The sequence below is a fragment of the Nuphar pumila genome, chromosome 9, assembly GCF_984573655.1.
Source record: "Nuphar pumila chromosome 9, dmNupPumi1.hap1.1, whole genome shotgun sequence".
Lineage (NCBI taxonomy): Eukaryota > Viridiplantae > Streptophyta > Magnoliopsida > Nymphaeales > Nymphaeaceae > Nuphar > Nuphar pumila.
In genome coordinates this window covers 114413975-114437940 of record NC_143257.1, presented here as the reverse complement: position 1 = coordinate 114437940, position 23966 = coordinate 114413975, and the positions used below count along the sequence as shown (strand labels likewise).

The window sequence follows — 23966 nt, the reverse complement described above, 5'->3', positions numbered from 1 at the left end:
GGAAGGGAAAGAAGAAATGAAGGGAAGGGAAGGAAAAACAAGAAGAAGGGAAAAAAGAAAGGAGGAGGAAAAAATGCCTAGAGAAAAAGATGATTTTTGGCAGCATAGAGAAAACCTAGGAGGTGGAAACGTGTTATGTAACTATTGCAAAATAGAAATTTCAAGAGGAACCACTCGGTTTGAGTACCATTTGGCTGGGTTTAGTAAAAAAGATGTGAAAACATGTAAAGGAGTTCCAGAGTTGGTAAAAAATATGGCAATTTCATTATGTCAAGAGGTGGAGAAACCAGCCAAGAGGAGTAAGATAACGTCTTACATAGATGCAACAAGTGGACAAGGGAGCAATTTATTACTGGGTATGATTTCTAGTAAGCCTTTTTTTTTCTAATCCATTAGGGGGTATTCAAAAAACAATGACTGAAATGTGGAAAAAACAAGAAAATGAACATATTGATAGTCTTCCTTTTTATGTTCTTGTTATGAACAATCTGCCTTTTAATTTGTTAAGATCTCTAGAGTTCAAAAATTTGCTTATTACAATTGGTAATCATGGCCCTGGTTATGTGGCACCAAGTAGCGAGACTGTAAGAACAAAAATGTTGGATGAGGCAAAACAAAAAGTTTCCAAATATGTAGAGAATGTTAAATCTTCTTGGTCTACTACTGCACTATTATGTCAGATATTTGGAAGGATACCATTAAAAATAGGTCTTACATAAACTTACTGGTCAGTTCTCCAAGTGGTACAATTTTCATGAAGTCGGATGTTGCCAAAGGGAAAATCAAAGATGCATTTTTTATTGTTGAATTTCTAATTCCTACTATAAAAGAGATTGGCCCTCAAAATGCTGTCTAAATTGTGACTAATAATGGGAGCAACTAAAAAAAAGCATGGCTTATTATCGAATATATGTTTTTCAACATATTCAAAACATCATGTGCTGCACATGGGATTGATTTGATGCCCATGTATCTGGCACTATGGCTGATGCTAGGATGATTGTAAAGTTCATCTACAACAAACAACTTGTTTTAGACACAATGAGGATCCATACTAAGGGAAGAAAATTGGAAAGGCCTGGTATCATGAGATTTGCTTCTCATTTTATATACTTGCAATCAGTCTTGAGACAAGAAGAGAAAGCCTTAGGTTTATGGCCGCCTCATCTTAATGGAGAAAGTTAGACGTTACCAAGGAGGGTAAAGAGAGAGAAGTGACATACACAATTCAAGGGAAAGATTTTTGGAAAAATGGGAAGGACATCATTATGGCTGTAGAGCCATTGGTTAGAGTTTTAAGAATGACAGATGGAGAAGGAGCTACGATTGGCTATTTGTATGAAGCACTAGATCAAGCAAAAGAAGCTATCAAGAGAGTTCTTAATGATGAAATCAACAATTATAAGGTATATTGGGATATCATTGACAAGAGGTGAAACAAGCTTGTGCACAACCCTTTACATGCAGCAACAACTTATTTGAATCCTCCTTTTGAGATAAGAAGGTCAATTTGGATAGAGAAGTTAGGAAAGGACTTGACATTGTTACTAATAGAATGGTTCCCAAAGAAGAACAAAAAGAGATGGCATTATAGTTGATGAAGTGTCATGCCAGGGATTCTGAATTGTTCAAAGAAGGGTTGGCTATGGATCTCATCTATTTAGCACATCCAAGTAAGTTTTTCTCTCATTGTTTTTATGTACAATTTCATTTATAAAATATTAATGTAAGGACATGGAATTAACAAACAAAATATTTCAGCTTTTTAACTTTTTAAGTTTTTATCCTTTTCAGGGCTATGGTGGGAAATGTTTGGTGGATGTTTTTCTAAGTTATAAAACTTAGCAATGAAAATATTGGGACAACCATGCAGTGCCTCAGCTTGTGAGCAGAATTGGAAGAGAAACCAGCTTTTACCCACGAGACTGAGTGATTTGATATTTGTATGCATGAACACACTCATGAAGAACACGGTTCAAGAGATAGAAAAGTTCAATGCAAGTGCAATTGATATTGATAAGATAAATTTTGAGGAAGTAGATATAGAAGGTGGAACGGTCTATGAAAGTGAAGATTAAGATGATGCACGGAGATGATCAAATGATGAAGATGGCTCAGACTTGGACTCATGGCTCCTTTGCTTTACATCTATTTATTCTTATTTTTTTTTTCATTTTTTTTTGTTTTATTTTTGAAATTCCAAGATTTTCTTGAGATTTATTGGAAAACCTATAATATCTCGATATTATACCTCACCAAGATATAGCCGATACCGATATTTGTGACTATGGTATGGAGAGGTAGCCAGGTGCCATTGAAGACCTAGGTGTTTTCCTCTTTCCATAAAAATTGCAATGTAAGCAACAATGCAATGGAAAACCTTTCTTGCTGATAATTTTTGCCAAGTAGCATTTGCAGTAACTTTGAGACCTTTTGAAAGTTAACTTTCTCTGGCCAACCATGCTAAAAGTCTAATAATAGAGTTCCTAGTTGTGTAATCATTAAGAAAATAAAGATGAAATTCGGTTAACTTTCACAAGAAAATCCTTATTCATGTGTAAATATGTGGGATATGCCTTCTTGTTTCCATGGTATATCTATAAACCTTTGTGTTCCTTTTTTTCCCTTCAGTTTGTTTTTAAACTTTCCTTATGGTTTCTTATTCTCTATATCTTTTTAATTTTTCTATTAGAAAATGAAATGTTGGCTGCTTGAGTCACTGGGTTAACTCAGGTATGACTGTATGATCATTACAAATATAGATCATCGATCATCTGTGCTCTCTACCAATATAACATGATTTCTTAAACTTGTCTTGTTTCATGTGAGTATTTTTCAATTTGAAACAGTTGGTGTCACACCCCGAAAACTAACAAATGATCTGTCTCAAGGTGTGACTACTAGGCTGTTCATTACTATCTTCGGGCTTATAGAAACCCAATAGAGCTACAAAAGCAAGAATAAGAACATTTACAAAGCATTTGTACAACTCTTTTTATTAACTCAACTTTTATATAATCTCTCATACAAGGTAAAATACAGTTCTAAGACGATTGCAAGGCCATTCAATACATAAAGCTAACAGACAAATGACCCAAAAATCTTTGCTCCTTTTGCCAATGTCCTCATCTATGTCAATCACGACTATCCTCTAAAAGCTCCACAACTGCTATCAGCCAGTTTTACTTTGAAAAAAAATATAGTAACTATGTAATGAGCCACCACCACCCAATAAATTACTAATTACAACTCATTCATTAGAGTTTTAGGACCGTTTTTGGAAATAACCATTTTGTAAAGTCATTTTTGAAATTTCGTTCACTTGGAAACTTAGTTGTCAAAAGCTGCACCTAGGCTCTGTCTAGGCCACCTAGGCTGGCTAGGCCTAGGGCCACCGCCTAGGCTTTTGGGTCTAGGCGATAAAGCCCTGTTTTTTTACCTAGGCTGTCCATGCCTAAGCCACAGAGACATAGTTGTCATGTTTTTTTAATTTTTTTTCTTCTTCCCGCCCCAAAAACTTTCTTTTTTTATTCTCTAGTTTTCTTCTTTTGTTTTTCTTTTTTACCTTATTTATTTTTTCTTCCTCCTTCTTTCACCCCTCCGCTTAGTTGTCAAAGTCAGAGCCTAGGCGGCCTAGTCGAGATAGTCTCTCAGTCTGATGCGCAGTTGCACATACATATATATGTTTTCTGTGTAATTGTGTATAATTATATATATTAACATATTATAAATTTACAATATTATATATAATTATATATATACATATCTGTGTACTTAATGCATATATAATCTATAAGCCAATGAGTTATCTATTTGACTATTTTTATGTAATATAATTGCTTTACTATTTGTCTATTGCTTATTGTTGATTGATTTTATGTTGTATATTTAGTAGTTTGTTTACATATTTTGTAAGTTTTTTAATTTTTTTTATTTGAGGTACCACATCGTCCACCTAGGCCTCGCCTAGTCTTTTTAGGGGCTCACTACCTAGGCTCGGCCTAACGCCTTTGACAACTAAACTTGAAAAAAAAAACCTTAAAAATCAGGCTGCTTTTGAAAGATACTTTCAAAAGTTGAGTTACTTTACAATTGACATTTAAAAACATAGTTCTCTTAGAATACTTGTTTCAAAACATGGTCCACATGCCAAAACTCTTTAAACTTATAGTTAGCCTGTGAAATCTTGGTCACTTTCAAAATATAAATTGTGTAGTTTGCAAAAGAAATGGTTAAACTATTAATTCAATTTCAAAACAATAATAATTGGTATAAACAATACTTTAAAATTTTATTGTCCTAAAATCGTCCAATTCACTCCAACCAGAGTGTCAAGGGTAGGATAAAATCCCTTTGTTACTATTGATGAGCCAATAAACATTTAATGCCAATCTCATTGGGCTAACAATACTAACGGGTGAGGGGTTCACTTATAATGATTCAACTCCTGAGAGGAGTCAAGGCACGAGCCCAATATTTTCAACGACAATATTTAATCTCATTAACTAAATCAAAGGATCTATCAAACCCAAGACCAGTCCACTGAGTTAGTAGATCTGTCATGATAAGTCTTTGGGCCATTTAAACATGTAATACCCAACACAAGTCTTCCTCAGGATGGTTGTAGAGGGAGAATTTAACCAGCCAGCAGTTTAATACAATTACAATACAGTAGGTGAACATACCTTCTTAAATTCACAAATACTTTATAAATGAAAGCTATTTTAGACATTCACATATACTTTCAAAGATACGTATTCTAAATTTTTTAGATTAACAATCCTCTAAAATAACTAGGTATTTGGAAACCATGGATGACATATATGTTATTCAATAGCTTTCAATAAAAAAAATCTTGTAACAGATACATGTAGCAATAAGCAAATTAGCTCTAAGCATAGAATTGTATCTAGTTTCTTAAAACAAGAAAGATAACTCCAATTATAAATTTCAATTAATACTTTACACAAATGAACAACTTGAGTTTACATTTCTAGTTTCTTAAAATAAGAAAGATAACTCCAATTATAAGTTTCAATTAATACTTTACACAAATGAACTACTTAAGTTATAAACTGTAACTAATAAAATTTAATCAAAATATAAGTTTTTAATTCCAAGTTAAAACTAATCACTTACAATACGAAGAACACCTCTAATTATAACTTAATCAAAATATAATTCTAATTAAAAGTTGTAAATAGCAGCTTAAGGAGATTAACTCTAATTATGAGGCATAGTTAATAACTTATAATCAAAATATAACTCTAGTTACAAGTAGTAAATTGTAACTTACATGAAGTAGGTCTCTCCCTATGGGTCAGCCTCTAGAAGGACGCCTAGAAGATGGGAAGGGGGGTCCCAACTCTCTCCTATTTATAAATCTCCAAGTTCACTAAGGTATTGCGACCAAATCAGCCATGTGTCAACTTTTCATTCATGTAACAAATGTACAATGACACCCAACTGCTTGAGGTGTCTACATATTATTTTGATTTCACATTTAAGTTGACACCCAACTGATAGAGGTGTCAACTTGTTAATTTGCATTACATTCATGTTGACACCCAGCTACTTGGCCGTTATGTTGACACATATCTATTAGATGTGTCTACCCTTCATTAGTTGACACTTAGCTACTTGGTGTGACACATATCTATTAGATGTGTCTACCCTTCATTAGTTGACACTTAGCTACTTGGTGTGTCTACTCTTTATGTTGACACACAACTACTTGAGTTGTCAACACATTATTTGGCCAATCGGTTGTGTAAAAATTTTCATGTTTATTGCCATTAAAATATAATTGTTAATAATAATAATAATTATTATTATTATATTTTCCCTTTATGGTTATCTACTACAAGTCTACAATACCTTGACAACTATGACCTTGATTTTACTTTTATAAATGACCTTAATTTGACTTTTACAAAAGACATAATATCCGTCTCCTATAATTCTTGGACAATTATGACCTTGATTTGTCTTTTACAAAAGACTTACAATAGTCATCTCCTTTAATTCCTGGACAATTATAACTAGGGGTGTCAATGGGTCGGACCCCTTGCTAAAATGTTTGGGTCCAAACCCAGATTCGACTAAGTGATGCGGGTATCAGATTCAGATCCAACCGGATTTTTTATAAGAAAAACCATACTCAGATCCAATAAGAATTACATAAACCAGACCCAGTCCATACTCGATAAAATAATATTTTTTTAAGTTTTTTACATTGAAAAATTATGGATCTTAGTCGAAACTCGAGTCGGACCCAGGTTTGGTATAAAATTTCATAAACCATACCCTACCTATTTAATAACCAGACCTCATGGGTCCGACCTGGATAGTTAATCAGACATCCTTCTTGTTAAAATATAGTTTGCGTATGCATCTGGATCCAGATCCATACGCATGTTAAATGAAACACATGCTCAATACAATTTCATTCATGGCATTCTTGTAATATCTCTGATATTAAAAGACTCATTGTATATCTGTTTCTTTTTATAAAGCTTAGGGTTTGGAGGTCGAGTCTGTGCGTGCCGCCTCAGCCAATTGTGCATCTCCTCCTCTCTCTCTCTACTTTCCTGTGCAAGCTGAACCACACATACACCCATACGAAATCTCATATGGTATCAGAGCTTGGGGTTGGGGAATCCTATTAGAGGCGTGTTCAACGAGATCTGAAGAAACAGGTTTTGGCTCGTCTTCCCCCCTTTTTATTCTCCTCTCCGAACCCTTGTAAGCAACTCGTCTTTCCCCCTTTTTATTCTCCTCTCCGAACCCTTCTATGCAACTCGTTCTTTTCTGCTAGTTCTCGTTCATCATCTGTCCAGATTCTTAACGTGATACCAATCCCATCGTGCATCAACGACAGTCCCAGAACTAAACAGGTTCGTCTGCTACTCATTTTTTTTTTTGATTCTCGTTCATCAACGATTGTCAGCCACATCAACGACTGTCAGTCATCGTCTCTTGATTCATCCACTCTTAACGTCTGTCACTCTTTCCTCAACATCAACGACTGCAGCCACATTGCAGTCATCATTTATAAGTGTTCTCCTCTCTGATTGCAGCATGTTTGATTCATTTTTTATTGTAGTCATCATTTTTATTCATTTTTTTATCGTAGTCTCCTCTTTAATTGCAAACAATCTCTTTGATTCCAGAAATTTTTCCTTTCCTTTATTGCTATTTTAGTGTTCCCTGTGCAACGCCTATAGGCAAATTATAACAGTTTACAATCTTGATTCTGAATCTGCAAAAAAAAAAGGATTATTTCAAGATATTGGTAGCACAGGTACATGCCTTGTTGAAGTTCTCCTGATTGATTAAGTGATCTCAAACCTGTTTGTTTCTTTCCATTCGTTTTGTTTGCTTATTCATTGTCCCATTGATATGGATTACTCCTCGTCATCCGGTCCCTCTGCAAATTTCTTGAGTTAGCTCGTTACAGAAAAACTTACTCATTCTAATTTTTTGACTTGGAAGAGGCAAATCCTTCATTTTATACGGAGACAGGATCTCGATGAACATCTGGATGTTTTAGTTCCTATACCACAACGACTTATTTTGCAGGAAACCAAGGATGAGAAGGGTGACACAATTACCATTTCTATTAAGAATCCAGAGTATACAACTTGGAGGAAACGGGATCAGTCTTTGGTTGCTTATATTACGTCAACACTCTCTCAAGAAGTGTTGGTTACTCTTTCAGATGATTGCACTGCGGCGGATCTGTGGAATAAGTTGTCTCAGACATACTCTCAGATATCAGAAGCCCGAGTTATGTACTTAAAAAATGAATTTCAAAGTTTGAAGAAAGGCTCCATGACAGTCATGGAATACATAGGCCGCTTGAAGAGTATTACTGATCAATTGGCGGTTATTGGAAGTGCTATTGCAGATAAAGATAAGGTTCAACAACTTCTCAATGGATTGGGTCTTGATTTTGACATGTTTACCACAACTTTATCATGCCTTCCTCACTTGCCCACTTTTGACGACCTTCAAGCGAAACTTCTCCAGCATGAGATGATTATGAAACAAAGGGTAGAAGGAAATGAATGAACTCGTCCTCATTCAGTTTTGGCCATAGACACTTTTGTAGGTTTTGGACAAGAGAATGGAGGGCATCAAGGAGGCAGAGGCCGCAGACGTTTTGGGCAGGGAGGACGTGGTATCTTGCCTACACCTAATATTTCAGGGGCTTTTAATACAGGGAATCAGAGGAGAGTGCCCACTTGTTTCTTATGTAACAAAAGAGGACATGTGAAAGCTGATTGTTGGTTCAATCTACATAATAGAGGAAAGATAAACAAAATTGAGAATAAATCAGCTACTACTGTGGACACGAAAGTGCCATCCACAGATGTGCAACAACTTTTGTTATCAGCATTGTCACATATGACAATCAAGCAAAATGAACAAGGCGAATGGTATGTTGATTCAGGTGCCGCCACACATGTTACAGGTAATGCGGGTAAGTTATCTCACTTATTGCCTTATTTTAAAAAATGTAGTATAGTTACGGGAGATGAAACTTATCACTCCATTAGTCATACTGGCAGTGCACATATCCCTATGTCAAAGTCCTCACTTCACTTGTCCAATGTCCTTCTTGCTCCTAATATTAAAAAGAACATTGTTTCTGTAGCTGAACTTGTTGACGATATGAATTCTTCCGTCGAATTTACTCCCTCTTCTGTTTATGTTAAGGATCTACGAACGAAGGAGACGTTCGCTAAAGGGGAGCGACAATAAAACATGTACATCTTCAAGGAGATTCCTTCAGTGTCTTTGCCTTCAGTCCCAGTCCTCCAGTTGAAGTCGTCCAAGCATTCTTCAGTGTCTTCGCCTTCAGAGTCTTTGTTTTTCCCTTAATTGGAAGTTTTTAATTCATCTCATTGTAATAAGCCAGATATTTGGTATAGTCGTTTGGGACATTGTAGTCGGGGTTTCGTTGAAAATCTTGTATATGATGGTCTCCTTCCAGAGTCTAGTTTATGCTCATTTTTTGATAATAATAATAAATGTTCTTCATGCGAACTCTGTAAAAGCCATGTTCTTCCTTTTCATATTATAAATAAAAGAGCTTCAAAGCCATTTGAGATTATTTGTTCCGATGTTTGGGGACCCGCACCTATTCCTTCTCTTTCTGGCAGTCGTTACTATGTTGTCTTTATTGATTCTTATTTCCGTTATACTTGGATATATTTCTTAAAACACAAGCATGAAGTTTTTCAAATATTTCGGGAATTCCATTCGATGGTCAAAACAAAGTTTGCTTGTGATATTGTGCATTTACAATGTGATGGTGGAGGAGAGTATTCATCGAACGAATTTATTGCCTTTCTTCGGGATAAAGGAATAAGTCGACATGTTTCTTGCCCTCATACTCCTCAACAAAATGGGGTTGCGGAGAGGAAACACAAACATATTGTCGAGAGCGCGATGAGCATGTTACATGATAGCAATGTACCCGTTAGTCTCTGGACAGAAGTTTTTCACACATCTGTTCATATCATAAATCGTCTTCCTATGACACTTTTGGATCGGAAATCTCCCTATTATATTTTATTTAGGCAACATCCCTCTTACGATGAGCTGCATGTTTTTGGTTGTGTATGTTATGTACATATTGATTCATCTCTGCGAAATAAGTTTCAAGACAAGGCTGTCAAGTGCAGATTTGTTGGGTATGCAGATGAATACAAAGGTTATCGATGCTATGACCCTACTACAAAACATATTAGGACCTCCATAAATGTTGTTTTTGACGAACGAAATTTTCAGGTCAATGACTCTGCAGCGTTGCCATCTCGAGAATTAGAGGTATATGATCCATGGATGAGTGCAAATCTTTTTGCTAATACAGGAGAAACATGTCAGACAAATTGTCCTTCCTTCGGCTTGAGTAGGGAGTTGAATGACTCACAAATGCATGTTGAATTATCTCCAGTTGAGCCACCCCCAATAGAATGCTTCTCTGGACAAATATACACTAGACAGGACAAAAATACAGAGCCAAGGAATGTGGAAAGCATCGCCAATGATCCGACTCAAAGGCCGTCACGCATTAAGCATCCTATTCAACGATGGGTGAGTTATGAGACCTTTTCCCTTGATTTTCAGTTGTTTATGTCTCAGCTCACAAAACAGGATGAACCCACTTGTTTTAATCAAGCTCTTCAATCCCGTCATTGGACTGAAGCTATGAATGAAGAAATGGAAGATCTTCATGAATGCCAGACTTGGGAAATAGTTCCTCGGCCAGAAGGAAAGAATGTAGTTGGCTCAAAATGGGTTTATAAAACAAAGTATAAGCCTGAAGAAAGTATTGACAGATATAAGGCGCGACTTGTTGCTCGAGGATTCACATAACAATATGGTGAAGACTACGATGAAACTTTTAGTCCGGTAGTCAAAATGGGTACTATTCGTGTCATCATATCCCTAAGAGTCGATCGAGGATGGAGCCTTACCCAGATGGATGTTAAAAATGCATTTTTGCATGGAACTTTAAAGGAAGAAGTGTATATGGAGCAACCTCCTGGTTATGCCGAGAATGATCCTACCGCCTGGGTGTGCAAACTAAAGAAATCTCTGTATGGGTTGAAACAGGCGTCCCGTTCTTGATTTGAAAGTTTCTCTATGCAAATTCAAAGTTATGGTTTTAGAAGATGCTCTCTGGATCACTCACTCTTTATTTACCAAAAGACAGACATTGTTATACTTCTTCTTGAAATGAAATTGGGATCTTCGAAACACGAGCTTAGATTAACAAGGGCAAGTGTCAAGAATGACACTAAAGCATAACCCTTAAAAAGGGTATAACTGGAAACAAAATAAAAATAAAAATGTATTCTTTATTGATATGAAAAACCAATTGCTTAAGAAGCATTGGAATAAAATACAAGAGGGGCTGCACCCCTTTATATACACAGCTGAAAGAGGACTCAATAGAGCTGTTGGACACAGTCCAACAACTCTATTGCTAGTCAAGACTTGACTAGCAACAGTCATTCTAGTTCAAACTGAACTAGATGACATAAAGACAAAAAATAAAAATAAAGGAAAAAAATTACAGAAAAGAAAGAAATGAAAAATGTATTTATATATAATAATAATATAATATTATTATATATACATATGTGTACAGTTTTACATTTTAACACTCCCCCTCAAACTTACGGTACAATGAGCGAAAGTTTGTCTAAGAGAAAGTGAAATCGGGGAGCAGCGAGAGGCTTTGTAAAGAAGTCTGCTAACTGATATTCTGAAGTGACATATGGCAGATCAATTATCCCGTGTAGATATTCCTCTCTGACGTAGTGACAATCCATTTCGATGTGTTTGGTGCGTTCGTGGAATGTTCTGTTACTGGCAACGTAGATCGTTTTTTTGTTGTCACAACACATTTGTGAAGCCTTTGTTGCTTCAGCTCCCATGTCAGCAAGCAGTCGTCGGAGCCAAACTACTTCTATGGTCGTGGTTGCCATGGCTCTGTATTCAGCTTCGGTGGATGAGAGAGATACCTTCTGCTGCTTTTTACACCTCCACGAGATCAATGATTCCCCTAAAAAGACACAAAAGCCAGTGGTTGAGTGTCTGTTATTGGGATCACCTCCCCAATCAGCATCAGTATATGCAATTAAATCAAGAGAAGAGAAAGATAAGAAAAGTCCTCGTGAAAGAGAGGACTTGATGTATCTGATAATACGCATGACTGCTCCCATATGAACAGAAGTAGGAGCATGTTGAAATTGACTTGCTGTATGAACAACATGTGCTATATCTGGTCTGGTAATGGATAGATAGGAAAGTGCCCCGACAAGCTGTCTGTACGGAGTAGGGTCTGCAAGAAGTTCTCCATCATCAATCTTCATTTTAACATTAACAACTTCTGGAGTGTCAATTTTCTTATCATCAGTAATACCAGACCTGAAAACAATATCAAAAGCAAATTTAGTTTGAGATAATAAATATCCTCTAGGAGAATAAGCAACTTTAATGCCTAAAAAATATCTCAACAAGCCCAAATCAGTCATTTCAAAATGAGATTTAAGAAGTGTTTTGATTGTTTTAACTCCCTGTTTATCGCTTCTGGTGATGATCATATCATCCACATAGAGAAGAAGCACAATGATCCCTGCATCAGAATTTTTAATAAACAAAGCAGTGTCAGTTAAACAGAATTGAAAACCAATATCAATCATAACACGACTAAACCTATCATACCAAGCTTTTGGTGCTTGTTTAAGTCCATAAAAAGCTTTTTCTAAGCGAAGGACTTTACCCTTAGGAATACTTAGACCAGGAGGGGGTTCCATGTATACTTCTTCAACTAGCTTTCTATTTAAAAAAGCATTTTTGACATCCATTTGAAAAATAGACCATTTTTTGATAGAAGCTAAGGCAATTAAGGTTCAGACAGTAGTCATACGAGCCACCGGAGCAAAGGTTTCTTCATAATCAATCCCATATTCTTGGGCATAACCTTTGGCTACTAAACGGGCTTTATATCTTTCAAGAGTACCATCACTCTTGGTTTTAATTTTATAAACCCATCGACATCTTATAGTTTTCTTCCTTGAAGGAAGATCTTGAATATTCCATGTAGAAGCCTTTTCAAGTGCATCTAATTCAGCTTTCATGGTTTCTATCCATTTGATATCATTTTTTGCTTGAAAATATGTGGATGGTTCTTCATATGAGTGAATTAATACAATAACTGCCCTATATGTGGGTGAGAAAGACTCGTATGATACAAACTTTCCTGGAGGCCTCGAGATTCGGGATGATTGTCTAATTGGAATGTTAGAATATTTTTCAAGTGCACATGGAGGATTAAACTCTTGTCACCTGGAATATTGAATACTAGTATCTCTATGAACTGCTTCATTTTCAACATTAAGATCAATAATTCTTTGATCATCATCAAAGTTACAATCAAGGTCATATTCATCAGATGTTGATATTAGATCTAGCAAAAAGGAGTACTCAGTGACGTCTTTTAATTTTCTAAAATCAAAGAAGCTCTCCTTTTCAAGAAAGGAAACATTTCTAGACACATATAGTTTATTATTTTTGAAGTCAAAACATCTATAACCTTTCTGGTTTTCAGCATATCCTAAAAAGGCACAGGGAATCGCACGAGGGGAAAGTTTATCATTTTTGTCAGTAAATATGAAACATTTGCACCCAAATATTCTTAGTCTAGAGTAGTCTGGAGAAATGTTCATAAGTTTTTCAATGAGAGTGATATTTTGTAACGAAGAAGATGGCATCCTATTAATGAGATAGGTGGCAGTTAAGGCAGCTTCTGCCCAAAAGTCTTTTGGGACTTGATTTGCTATTAATAAAGTCCTAGTGGTTTCTATAATATGGCGATGTTTTCGTTCTGCCAGTCCATTTTGTTGAGGTGTATAAGGACAAGATCTTTGATGTGTGATGCCATGCAATTTAAGATAATTTTGAAAATCTGTGGATAAAAACTCTTCCCCTGAATCTGTGCGAAAAATAGTAATATCATTTTGAAACTTGTTTTTAACCATATTATGAAAAGTTTGAAAGTATGAAAATACTTCAGACTTATGTTTGAGAAAGTACATCCACGTATGTCGGGAGAAATCATTGACAAAAATAACATAGTAAACAAATCCTCCTTTAGAAATTACTGGTGCAGGACCCCAAACACCCGAGTGTATTAATTCAAGTGGTTTTGAAGAGAAAAAGGTTCTGTTCTGAAATGATAATCTTTTCATTTTGCCGAGAATACAATCTTCACAATCAAATGATTCAGAGTTACAAAATTTCCCTAGATTTGGAAAATGTTGGATTTTGGCTATATGTGGGTGACCAAGTCTCTTATGCCACAGTTCCAACTCTATTTTTTGAATATTATAACAAAAAGCTTTCTTCGGCATTTTCAAAAAATCCATGTAATAGAGTCCTCCTTCTCTATGGCCTTCCCCAATCAGCTTGCCTGACTGGCGATCCTGTACCCAATAACCATGAGAAAAAAATGAAATATTACACCCATAATCAGAAATTTGAGATACAAATAAAAGATTTAAATTTAATTTGGGAACATGTCTAATTTCTGGAATAATTTTTTTTTTTTATAATTTTTTTCAAAATTTCCTATTCCTTCTATTTCAAGAGAAGTCCCATCAGCAGTAAAGACCTTTGACACACTTGTTTTATTTTTAACACATTTGGATAGACTTTGATTATTTGGGGTCATATGAAAAGATGCACCAGAGTCAAGAAGCCAAGAAATTTTACCTAGATCAGAAAAAGATGAGGCTGCTGTGCCGGTTGAAGCTTCAGATGAGGAAGAGGCACCTTTGATGAGAGGCTGAAGAATCTCCATTAGTTGGGCCAGGGAAACTGGTGCATCCTGATCTTTAGGCTCCGATCCAGCAATTACAGCTCTTTTTTCTCTCAGCTCCTTAAGTTTGGGACAGTGTGGCCTGTAGTGTCCCGGTTCATGACAGTGATGACAAATAACTTTCTTCTTATCATAGTCACCATTTTGTCGGTTAAAGTGAGGAAGCCTATATGATCGAACATGATTCCCTGGTCTAGACACGGCTAAAACGAAATCATCTTCAATTTTTAAAGAACCTTTCCGGAGACGATTTTCTTCCATTGTTAACTCTTCAATAGTTTTAACAATAGAAGGAATTTTTCCCCGGTGAAGTAGGGCCGATTTAGTGGTTTTGAATTCCGGCCTTAATCTAGTGATAAACTGGTAAAAATGTTCAGCATCGAGTTGTTTCTGACGAAGCTCGATGTCTTCGGCACAATGCCACTTTGGTTCTAAAAGGGAAAGTTCTTCCCAAAGTTCAGACAACCCATTGTAATATTCACGAATAGTTTTGTCTCCTTGTGTCATCATTCGAACTTTTTCTTGGAGGTTGCACACGTGTGCAATATCTTTAAGGGAATACATATTCTTAAGGTATTCCCATGCTTTATCGGCATGATCAAATTTGGCAAGACTTGAGCATTTTTTAATGTCAACGCTATTGATAAGCTATGACATTATCTTCGCATGAGATATTCTCCATTCTTTCCATTTCTTCTCGTATGAGGCAATAGCCTTGATTTTCTCTTCTTTCGATAGAGGGACCTCTTTATCTCCCTCCTTTTTAGTAAGAGATAGCTTAGGTTCTGAATCGGAACCATCTACAATCCCCCATAAGCCTTTTCCCCATATATGGTGCTTCATGATTGAAGCTCATGTTACATAGTTCGTATCGTTTAGTTTCATAGGCATGATGGTGACTTTATCATTGTCATCCATCGATTACAAGGAGAGAAAGAATAGGGATAGAAGAGAAATAAGAAGGAAAATGAAAAAGAAAGAAGGAAAAAAACAATACAACAAGATGTGAAATCTTCTCTAATGAAGTGATAAAACACTTCTCTTCAAGTGGCGAACACTTTTGCAAACGGGCACGGAAACCGAGACAACTTTTCCTCAAGATTTAGTACTTCTGCGGCTCTGATACCATGAAATGAAATGGGGATCTTCAAAACATGAGCTTAGATTAACAAGGGCAAGTGTCAAGAATGACACTAAAGCATAACCCTTAAAAAGGGTATAACTGGAAACAAAATAAAAATAAAAATGTATTCTTTATTGATATGAAAAACCAATTGCTTAAGAAGCATTGAAATAAAATACAAGAGGGGCTGCACCCCTTTATATACACAGCTGAAAGAGGACTCAATAGAGCTGTTGGACACAATCCAACAGCTCTATTTAGAGCTGTTGGACTGTGTCAGTCCAATAGCTCTATTGCTAGTCAAGTCTGGACATGACTTGACTAGCAACAGTCATTCTAGTTCAAACTGAACTAGATGACATAAAGACAAAAAATAAAAATAAAGGAAAAAAATTACAGAAAAGAAAGAAATGAAAAATGTATTTATATATATATATATATAATATAATATTATTATATATTCATATGTGTACAGTTTTACATTTTAACACTTCTTATATATGTTGATGACATTGTGATCACTGGGAGCTCAGATAATCATGTGCAAGACGTGAAGCAGTTTTTAATGAAAACTTTCAAGTTGAAAGATTTAGGGGAGTTGAGGTACTTTCTTGGTGTGGAAGTTGACAGACAACAAGACACAATGACACTCATGCAACAAAAATACACTCTTGACCTTTTGGAAAGAGCCGGGATGACGAATTGCAAACCAGTCAGCACTCCTAGTGTATTACATCAAAGGCTGAGCTCTGAAGATGGTCATCTTTGTGTCAACCCTACAACGTATAGAAGTCTCGTGGAGATGTTACAGTACTTGACCTTTACCATACCTGATATAGTTTATGCTGTCAATCAGGTATCCCAGTTTGCATGCTCCAACGGAGGGTCATATGGAAGCTGTGAAGCGCATTCTACGCTATTTAAAAGGAACTATAGGAGACAGACTTGTTTATCGCAAGAACGATAATATGCATAGAGGACATGAACTCATCACTTATACAGACACAGATTGGGCAGGGGATCCAGATGAGAGACGATCTGTCTCTGGATATTGTGTATATATTGGACACAATTTAGTGTCCTGGAGCAGCAGAAAACAAAAGGCAGTGGCACGATCGAGTACAAAGGCTGAATACAGATCGATGTCTGCAGACACGGCAGAAGCTACATGGATTAGACACTTATTGAGTGATCTTGGGGAGACAATTATTCGATCATTTCTTCTATGTGACAATCAAAGCGCAATAAACATTGCATGTAATCCTATCCAGCATAGCAGAACGAAGCACATTGAGATTGATCAACATTTTATACGGCAGAAAGTCGAGATGAAGGAGATAGAACTACGTCATGTTCGAACAGAAGATCAAGTGGCAGACCTGTTTACCAAGGGGTTAACAAGACGTCAATTTTGGCTATTGACGAGCAAGTTGTACATGCTCCAAAATCACGTACAACTTGAGGGAGGGTGTTAAAATATAGTTTGCGTATGGATCTGGATCCAGATCCATACGCATGTTAAATGAAACACTTGCTCAATACAGTTTCATTAATGACATTCTTGTAATATCTCTGATATTAAAAGGCTCATTGTATATCTGTTTCTTTTTATAAAGCTTAGGGTTTGGAGGTCGAGCCTGTGCGTGCCGCCCCAGCCAATTGTGCATCTCCTCCTCTCTCTCTCTACTTTCCTGTGCAAGCTGAACCACACATACACCCATACGAAATCTCATACTTCTTTCTAACCAAACCTTGAGCCTGTAGGATCCGGTACAGGTCGGGATGGGGTCATACCCGATCCATTGACCCACCTAATTATAACCTTGGTTTGACTTTTACAAATGACCTTGGTTTCACTTTTATAAAAGACCTACAATAGCCATCTCCTACGATTCCTGGACAATTATAACCGTCATTTGACTTTTGCAAATGACCTTAGTTTGACTTTTACAAGACTTACAATAAGTGTTTCCCTACAATTCCTGGACAATTATGACCATGGTTTGACTTTTACAAATGACCTTGGTTTGATTTTGACAAAAGATTAGTAAATTATAGTTGGAATACTTTTCCTATTCATTCCCTTTGTCGATCTTGGGCTTCATTTATTTGTTTTTTGAAAACTTTACTGCTTGTAAAGACTTGCTTGAGAACTCTGAAAAGATCATCAAAATGCTGCAACTATTTTTGTCTAGATAACCTTTTCAATTCCCTTTTTTTTTGGCATTATTGTTTCGTATAAATCTTAAGGTTTGTTTTTCTTACTTCCATCCACTAGAGTGACAGTTGTATTGTTCAGATACTGGTAAGGTCGATCTGACGATGAATGTTGTTGAGCGAGTCAGTGGAGGTTTCTCTGCTGGTGGTGGAATTTCAAGCGGGTGAGTTACTGTTTAAATGCTGTACTGCACATGATTTTTCATTTGCTAACTTTCTTCTATATACAGGATAACAAGTGGCCCCCTTTCAGGATTAATTGGGAGGTAAAGTCCTGTTTTCCAACTTGCGAGTCTTAATCCTGTCTTGTTGTTTATGCTTTTTCCTTCTGCTGGCTATTTTTACTCATGAAGCTTTTGAAACTGGGACATAGGGCAGCATATGTTGAGCATCTTTATGTGATGCAACAACTTAAGAGATGATGCTTGTCAAAGTTTCTTTGAGTTGTCTTTCTGATCATGTCCAAAGAGTTATTGGGATTTGATGCATGTGTTATATTTGACAAAAGTTGTGAATGGTTATTTGATGCCTTTTGTTTTTCAAACATAAAAGGACATCTCATTTGATAATTTGTACCTTATTTCGTGTACTAATTTCCAGTCTCATGTTGATTGCAGCTTTGCATATTCCCACAGAAATTTATTTGGATGCAATCAGAAACTTAACATATCATTGGAGAGAGGACAGATCGATTCTATATTCCGTATAAATTACACAGACCCATGGATTGAAGGAGATGACAAGAGAACGTCGAGATCAATCATGATCCAGGTGCTGTGAAAATGTTTGTGATATGTTACATGCATTGGTGAAAACATGCATTTATGCTCTCTTAACGTGATTTATTTCTGATTTTCAATGCAGAACTCGAGGACGCCAGGGACCCTCATTCATGGGAACCAATCTGATCATGGTGGAATAACAATTGGTCGAGTAACTGCTGGCATCGAATTTGGTAGGCCTTACAGACCAAAATGGAGTGGGACTGCAGGGCTTATTTTTCAGGTAATATCATCAAGCACGTTACTTAGAAGACATGAAATTTTGCCTTGTCTTCCAGACAGTCAATTGGACATTTTCGTTCAAATATTGGTGGGCTGTACTGTTCCATCTTACAAAACCCAAAGGTGCTTCTGGTGCATCATTTTGTTTGTATGGTAAGATATAAGATACTTGTCTTATTTTGGGTGGAGATTCTCTTTTCTTGTGTTTATCACTGAGATGAATTCAGTATAAAGGACTTTAAAACTTCAGCTAGGTCTCTCTCTCTCTCTCTTATGCATGTCTATATATCATGACCATAAGGCCTCATTTAGAATCAGCTTGTCAAGTCCTTTTTTCTACCTTAGTTCTATTTAAGGAAACCTGAGTCACGCTGGCCATTCATGTCTCCACTTATATTTCTCTCAAGGCTGGGCGATGGTTATTGTAGGTTATTGAAATTGGAAGGTTTTTGGTCAAAATTTCTTGCCGACCACTATTTGGGAGTAGGGTGTTGAGCAAAGGTTGACATTTTAGGGGGAATTTGCGTTTGTTAACGGGTTGAAAATGGGGGCTTTTGCAGCCTCTCTTAGAGAGGAAATGTTTGTGAAGCTTTAGTTGAAGCCAGGGTTATCGGAAGTGCCATAGGGCATGGGGAGGCACGCTTCCCCAAAGCGTGTTTCAGAAGTGCGAAACGTGCTGGGAAGCACCAAAAAAATTGAAGGGAAGCACACTTCCCATTTAGGGGAAGCTCACTTCCCTTTTTTTTTCATTTTTTTGTATTTTTATTTTCTTTCGTTTTTCTCTTTTTTCACTTCTCCCTCGCTTCCTAGGTCGCTTTTGGTTCACTTCCTAGGTCGCTTACGAGACAATTCCTGGTTCACTTCTAAGTCGTCCCGTGCTTTCCGCTTCCTAAAATTTTGAAAGTGCCTCACTTCCCGCTCCCGCTTCCCTCACTGACAACTCTGGTTGAAGCAAAGGTGATGGTGAAGAATTTAGCATTTTTAGGGGGGATTCGCTTTTTTGCTTGTTGACTGTTTACGCATTATCTTTTTGGGAGAAAATGTTTGTAACTCTTTCAGTTTGGAGTCCTTCCTTTCCTGCAATTCCCAACTCCTCCCAAACCCCATAAAGTTTTTCCTTGTAAAGACATAATGCCATTTGTTGTTGTGTATATATATATATATATCTTTTTGTATATATATAATATTGTATATGTATATACATATATATATGTATACATATTATATATTGTTTATATGTGTATGTATGTATATACATATGCATATATGTTTATATATATGCATATGTACGTATATATATACTAGTATATAATATATATATATATATTTATTTATATATTATATACTTTAAGTCAACTATAGTTGACTTGGACTAGCTATTGGAATGTAATACCCCAAAATTTCGACTTGTGATTTTGAAAACCTTATCGAAATTAAACCTTTCAAAGATTTAAAGTTTTAACTTTTAAAAACGACAGCGGAAGATATTTAGAAAGGAGCACAAGTCAACAATCCTGGGTACGTTAGCTGAAAATCATCATTCACATGTACAACAACTTAAAGGAATTTAAGAAATAAGGCAATAGATTAAAAATCTGCAGTTTATTACAAAATGAGCATTTTGTTCCAAAGTTCAATAAAACTAAAGAAAACTCAAAAAAAAAAAGACTCAGAGCCAAGCCGCCAGCAGAAAGAAGATAAATCTTGATCCATGTTGCACCACGCCATCGACCGCCAGTAAAGTCCTACTCCTCACCTGCCCATGAAATGGGTCAGTTTCATAACAAATCACTAGGTGCACGAACAGATAAGTAGAATGAAAATAAAACATGACATTCATAAGATAAGCAGTTATGATATTGAAGCAATCAATACAATTATAATCTATTCTAACAAGTGTAATATGTGCAAAGAGTTGTTAGTTGAAGCATTTCCAGCAGTGCAAGTCTCAATCATCTACAACTATTCATGAAGATATTCTTTAGGTTCTGATATTAACTGGCCTGTGGGTACGCACAGACGCGAAACGTAGAAACAGCCGAGACCGATCCGGGGGTTTGTTATGTCAGGTGTTTTCATTAACCCGGATGGCTGACTGAGTCCGCTCCTAAGGGGACGGTCAGTGACCAAGAGAGTAAATTCCCAAAGGCATTCGTGGCCCATGGATGCATCCAACTTCTGCAGAAATGCCTGGGAGTTACCACCTAGGATAATTTATGGTAATCCCAATTCCCCTAACTCCGATGACTGGGGAAAATCGAGTCTTTTGCCCGTGGGGTGGTTGTTAACAACCTGTCCATCGGAGTCTTTGTACCATCCATCCTCTCCCTTGATGAACCGTGAAGATCGGATGGGTATGACGGTTTTTTTTTAACCGTCGCCACATCCTACATGCTCTGGTCCATTAGACCCACTCGAGCATTTTGCCTGTGAAGGCGAATGGTCAACATTTATGTGATCTCAGCATTGTGCTAATTGCACTCATCGAGGTTGTTACAACCTCATCCTCCAACCATCGTAACCCACATGGGACGTACTTGTCCAAAAGTACGATTGTACCTCCCTAGAGGTACGACTACGATGAGAGGGCAACATATAAAGTTTTATGATTCTTTTGGTTCATAAATGACATGTATTGCTCTTTCGAGAAATTTGGCCTGTGGAGGCCAACATTAACTCATCTATATAAAGTGTTGAGTTCCTAATTCAAGGTTCTCCATGACCTCTCGTCAAATTTATACGATACCTGCCTTAAGGTTTGGTTATAACAGTAATTGCAGTGGTTTTCTTTCTAGAAATGAGTCTATTCACAAAGTCTACCTTAAGTATGCAGTTTCAAAAGAATAAGCATGCCGAACAGACAATCACGAGTTAAGTAATCCTACACGTAAATAAGTATGCCAATTAAACTACTTGATTCTTTCTATAATGAGTCTAACCACAAAATTTACATTAAGCATGCAATTTCAAAAGAATCAAAATGAGTAACCTCTGACCAACCAATACTTTTTCAGATAAGCAGGTATGTAAAATAACTATTCTATCTCAGAAGTCTTATTTTATTTTGTTCATACAAACTTTTCGTGCGACTTTCCCCTACCTCGGGATGTCGTGCAGCTGCGTGCGTCTACGCGTGTAGATGATACGAGGCTCAGGCCGTGGAGCCAGAGCGGGAGTTCGATGCGAGGTCTGCAACAGTGCTACGTTAATTATTATGCGGAGAAATAGAAAAACAATCCTGCCTATAGGAAAAGAGAGAGGCAGCAAGGGTGTGCCCCTGCTGGCCGAAATCAGAAAAACGACAAGGGGCGAGCCCTTGCTTGCAGACAGCCGCGGGGTGACAGGGGCTGAGCCCTCTGTCGAAAAAAATACCGAGGCGGCAGGGGGGTCAGCCTCTGCCAACCGCAAAGAAGCGGCAGGGGCTGAGCCCCTGCCGGCAAAATAAATGTGGCAGGGGCTGAGCCCCTGCCAGAAATGCTAAAGTGGCAGGGCTGAGCCTCTGCCAGAACAATCAAGTGGCAGGGGCTGAGCCCCTGCCAGCAACAGTTACGTGGCAGGGGCTGAGCCCCTGCCGGAAATAGAAAAGTGGCAGGGGTTGAGCCCCTGCCAGCAACGTCAAGTGGCAGGGGCTGAGCCCCTGTCGGAATCATCGAATCGGCAGGGGTTGAGCCCCTGCCGATGGCGGTGAGGTAGCAGGGCCTCAGCCCCTGCCTGGTAGAGTCAACGAATGGCAGGGGCCTCAGCCCCTGCCAGACCGAGTCACGACGACCCCAAAACGCCGACAGGCAAAAAGGTGTCGCAGGGGTGACTGGACCCCTGCCGGCCCTTCGACAGCCCCACAAGAAAAAAAAAGGGGGAAAGAAAGGTGACAGGGGCCTGAGGGCTCCTTGTCGACCCTTCGAAGGGCACAAGAGAGGCGGGAGGGCGCGGCAGGGCTGTGCGCCGCCTGCCGACCTCCCGACGAGGTGACAGAGAGGGGGGGGGGTGAGGAAGAGAAGAGGGAGGAGAAAATGGAAGAACGACGTACCTGGGATACGGTGGCCGGCGTCGGCGGCGTGCGCAGCGAGGGAGGAGACCGGCGCGGAGGGGGTGGGGGCCAGGACTGCGAGAGGGAGGCGTCACTCCCCTCGCCCTCCAACGTCTCTCTTAAAGGCGCAGGGGGGCCACGAATGGGGAAACCCCTGGTGGGTTTCCCTAATCTGCCCGCAAGCGAAGGGGGAGAAAAGGGGGGTTGCGGCGCCCGAAAGCTCGGGTTACTTAAAACCCTAAAAAAAAAGGGGGGGGGCCCAGGTCCAAACAATTTTTTTTTAAATGGGGTTTTACATGGAAGCTAGTCAAACTAGCCATTGGACCTGGTCCAACAGCTAGTGAGGTCTCCTTTTCCTCTCTAATCTCTCCTTCTTTTCTCCCTCTTCTCATATAAATATGTGAGTGTGTGCATAGTGAAGGTGAGAGAGCGATGGGTAGATTTAAGTTCTTTGTGAGTGTTATAAGTGTTTTGTAGTGAGGTTCTTTGTATTTTGAATTTCTTTGTATTTTTTGAATTTCATCCTTAATGAAATTATTCATTCATAATGCTTGTACTCCATTTTTATTTTTTATGGTGAGCTTTTATTCAAATACATTATATTTCATTTTTTTTGTGTTCATTCTGGAGTGCATCGAGATTTGTGCCATTTTCATGACATGGTATGAGAGCAAGGCATTGTGGTCTTGGAAAATATTCATATTAATGAATGATATGGATTCAAGGTTTTCGCATTCCATTATGTATCATTGGTTTTTCTATTTTCATATGTATGGTAGGTGTTTTAAAAGGGTTATATTAAAAATATTTTTTTTTAAAAAATTAAAATATATAGAAAGTGTTGTCTTTTGATATATAAAAGTCTTTTGATATATAAAATATATGTTTTATATTATGGATGTGTATATTGAAAAATTATATTTTGCAAAAATATGTGGTTTCTTAAAAGCTTGTGTTTCATGTTTTGCAAAATATTAAATTTTATGTTGTATTTTTTTTCTTGTGTCTTTAAAGTATGTGTATACATAAATTGTCTTTGGGGTTTTTAATATATCGTGATGTTTCTATGGTGGTTTTAATTATGTGACCAAACATGAATTTTAAGATATATTTTGTGAACTCCATGATTAAGATTTTGAATCTTAGAAATTTTTGTATGGTATTGTCATTGGTCATAACATAGATGTTTTCTATACT

General features: G+C 37.4%; 1 protein-coding gene across 2 annotated transcripts in view; it reads left to right on the top strand.

The window, feature by feature from the left end:
• Positions 1-23966, top strand: part of LOC149828943 (outer envelope protein 80, chloroplastic-like) — an 83683-nt gene that overhangs the window by 6607 nt on the left and 53110 nt on the right. For both annotated transcript variants that reach the window (XR_016434093.1, XM_090017011.1), the window contains exons 7-10: positions 17821-17902; positions 17969-18004; positions 18356-18509; positions 18603-18743. Coding sequence is in view for 1 of the 2 variants with exons in the window: in XM_090017011.1 (XP_089873137.1) it covers positions 17821-17902; positions 17969-18004; positions 18356-18509; positions 18603-18743 (413 nt within the window). In the remaining variant the exon portion in view is untranslated. The remainder of the gene's footprint in view (positions 1-17820; positions 17903-17968; positions 18005-18355; positions 18510-18602; positions 18744-23966) is intronic.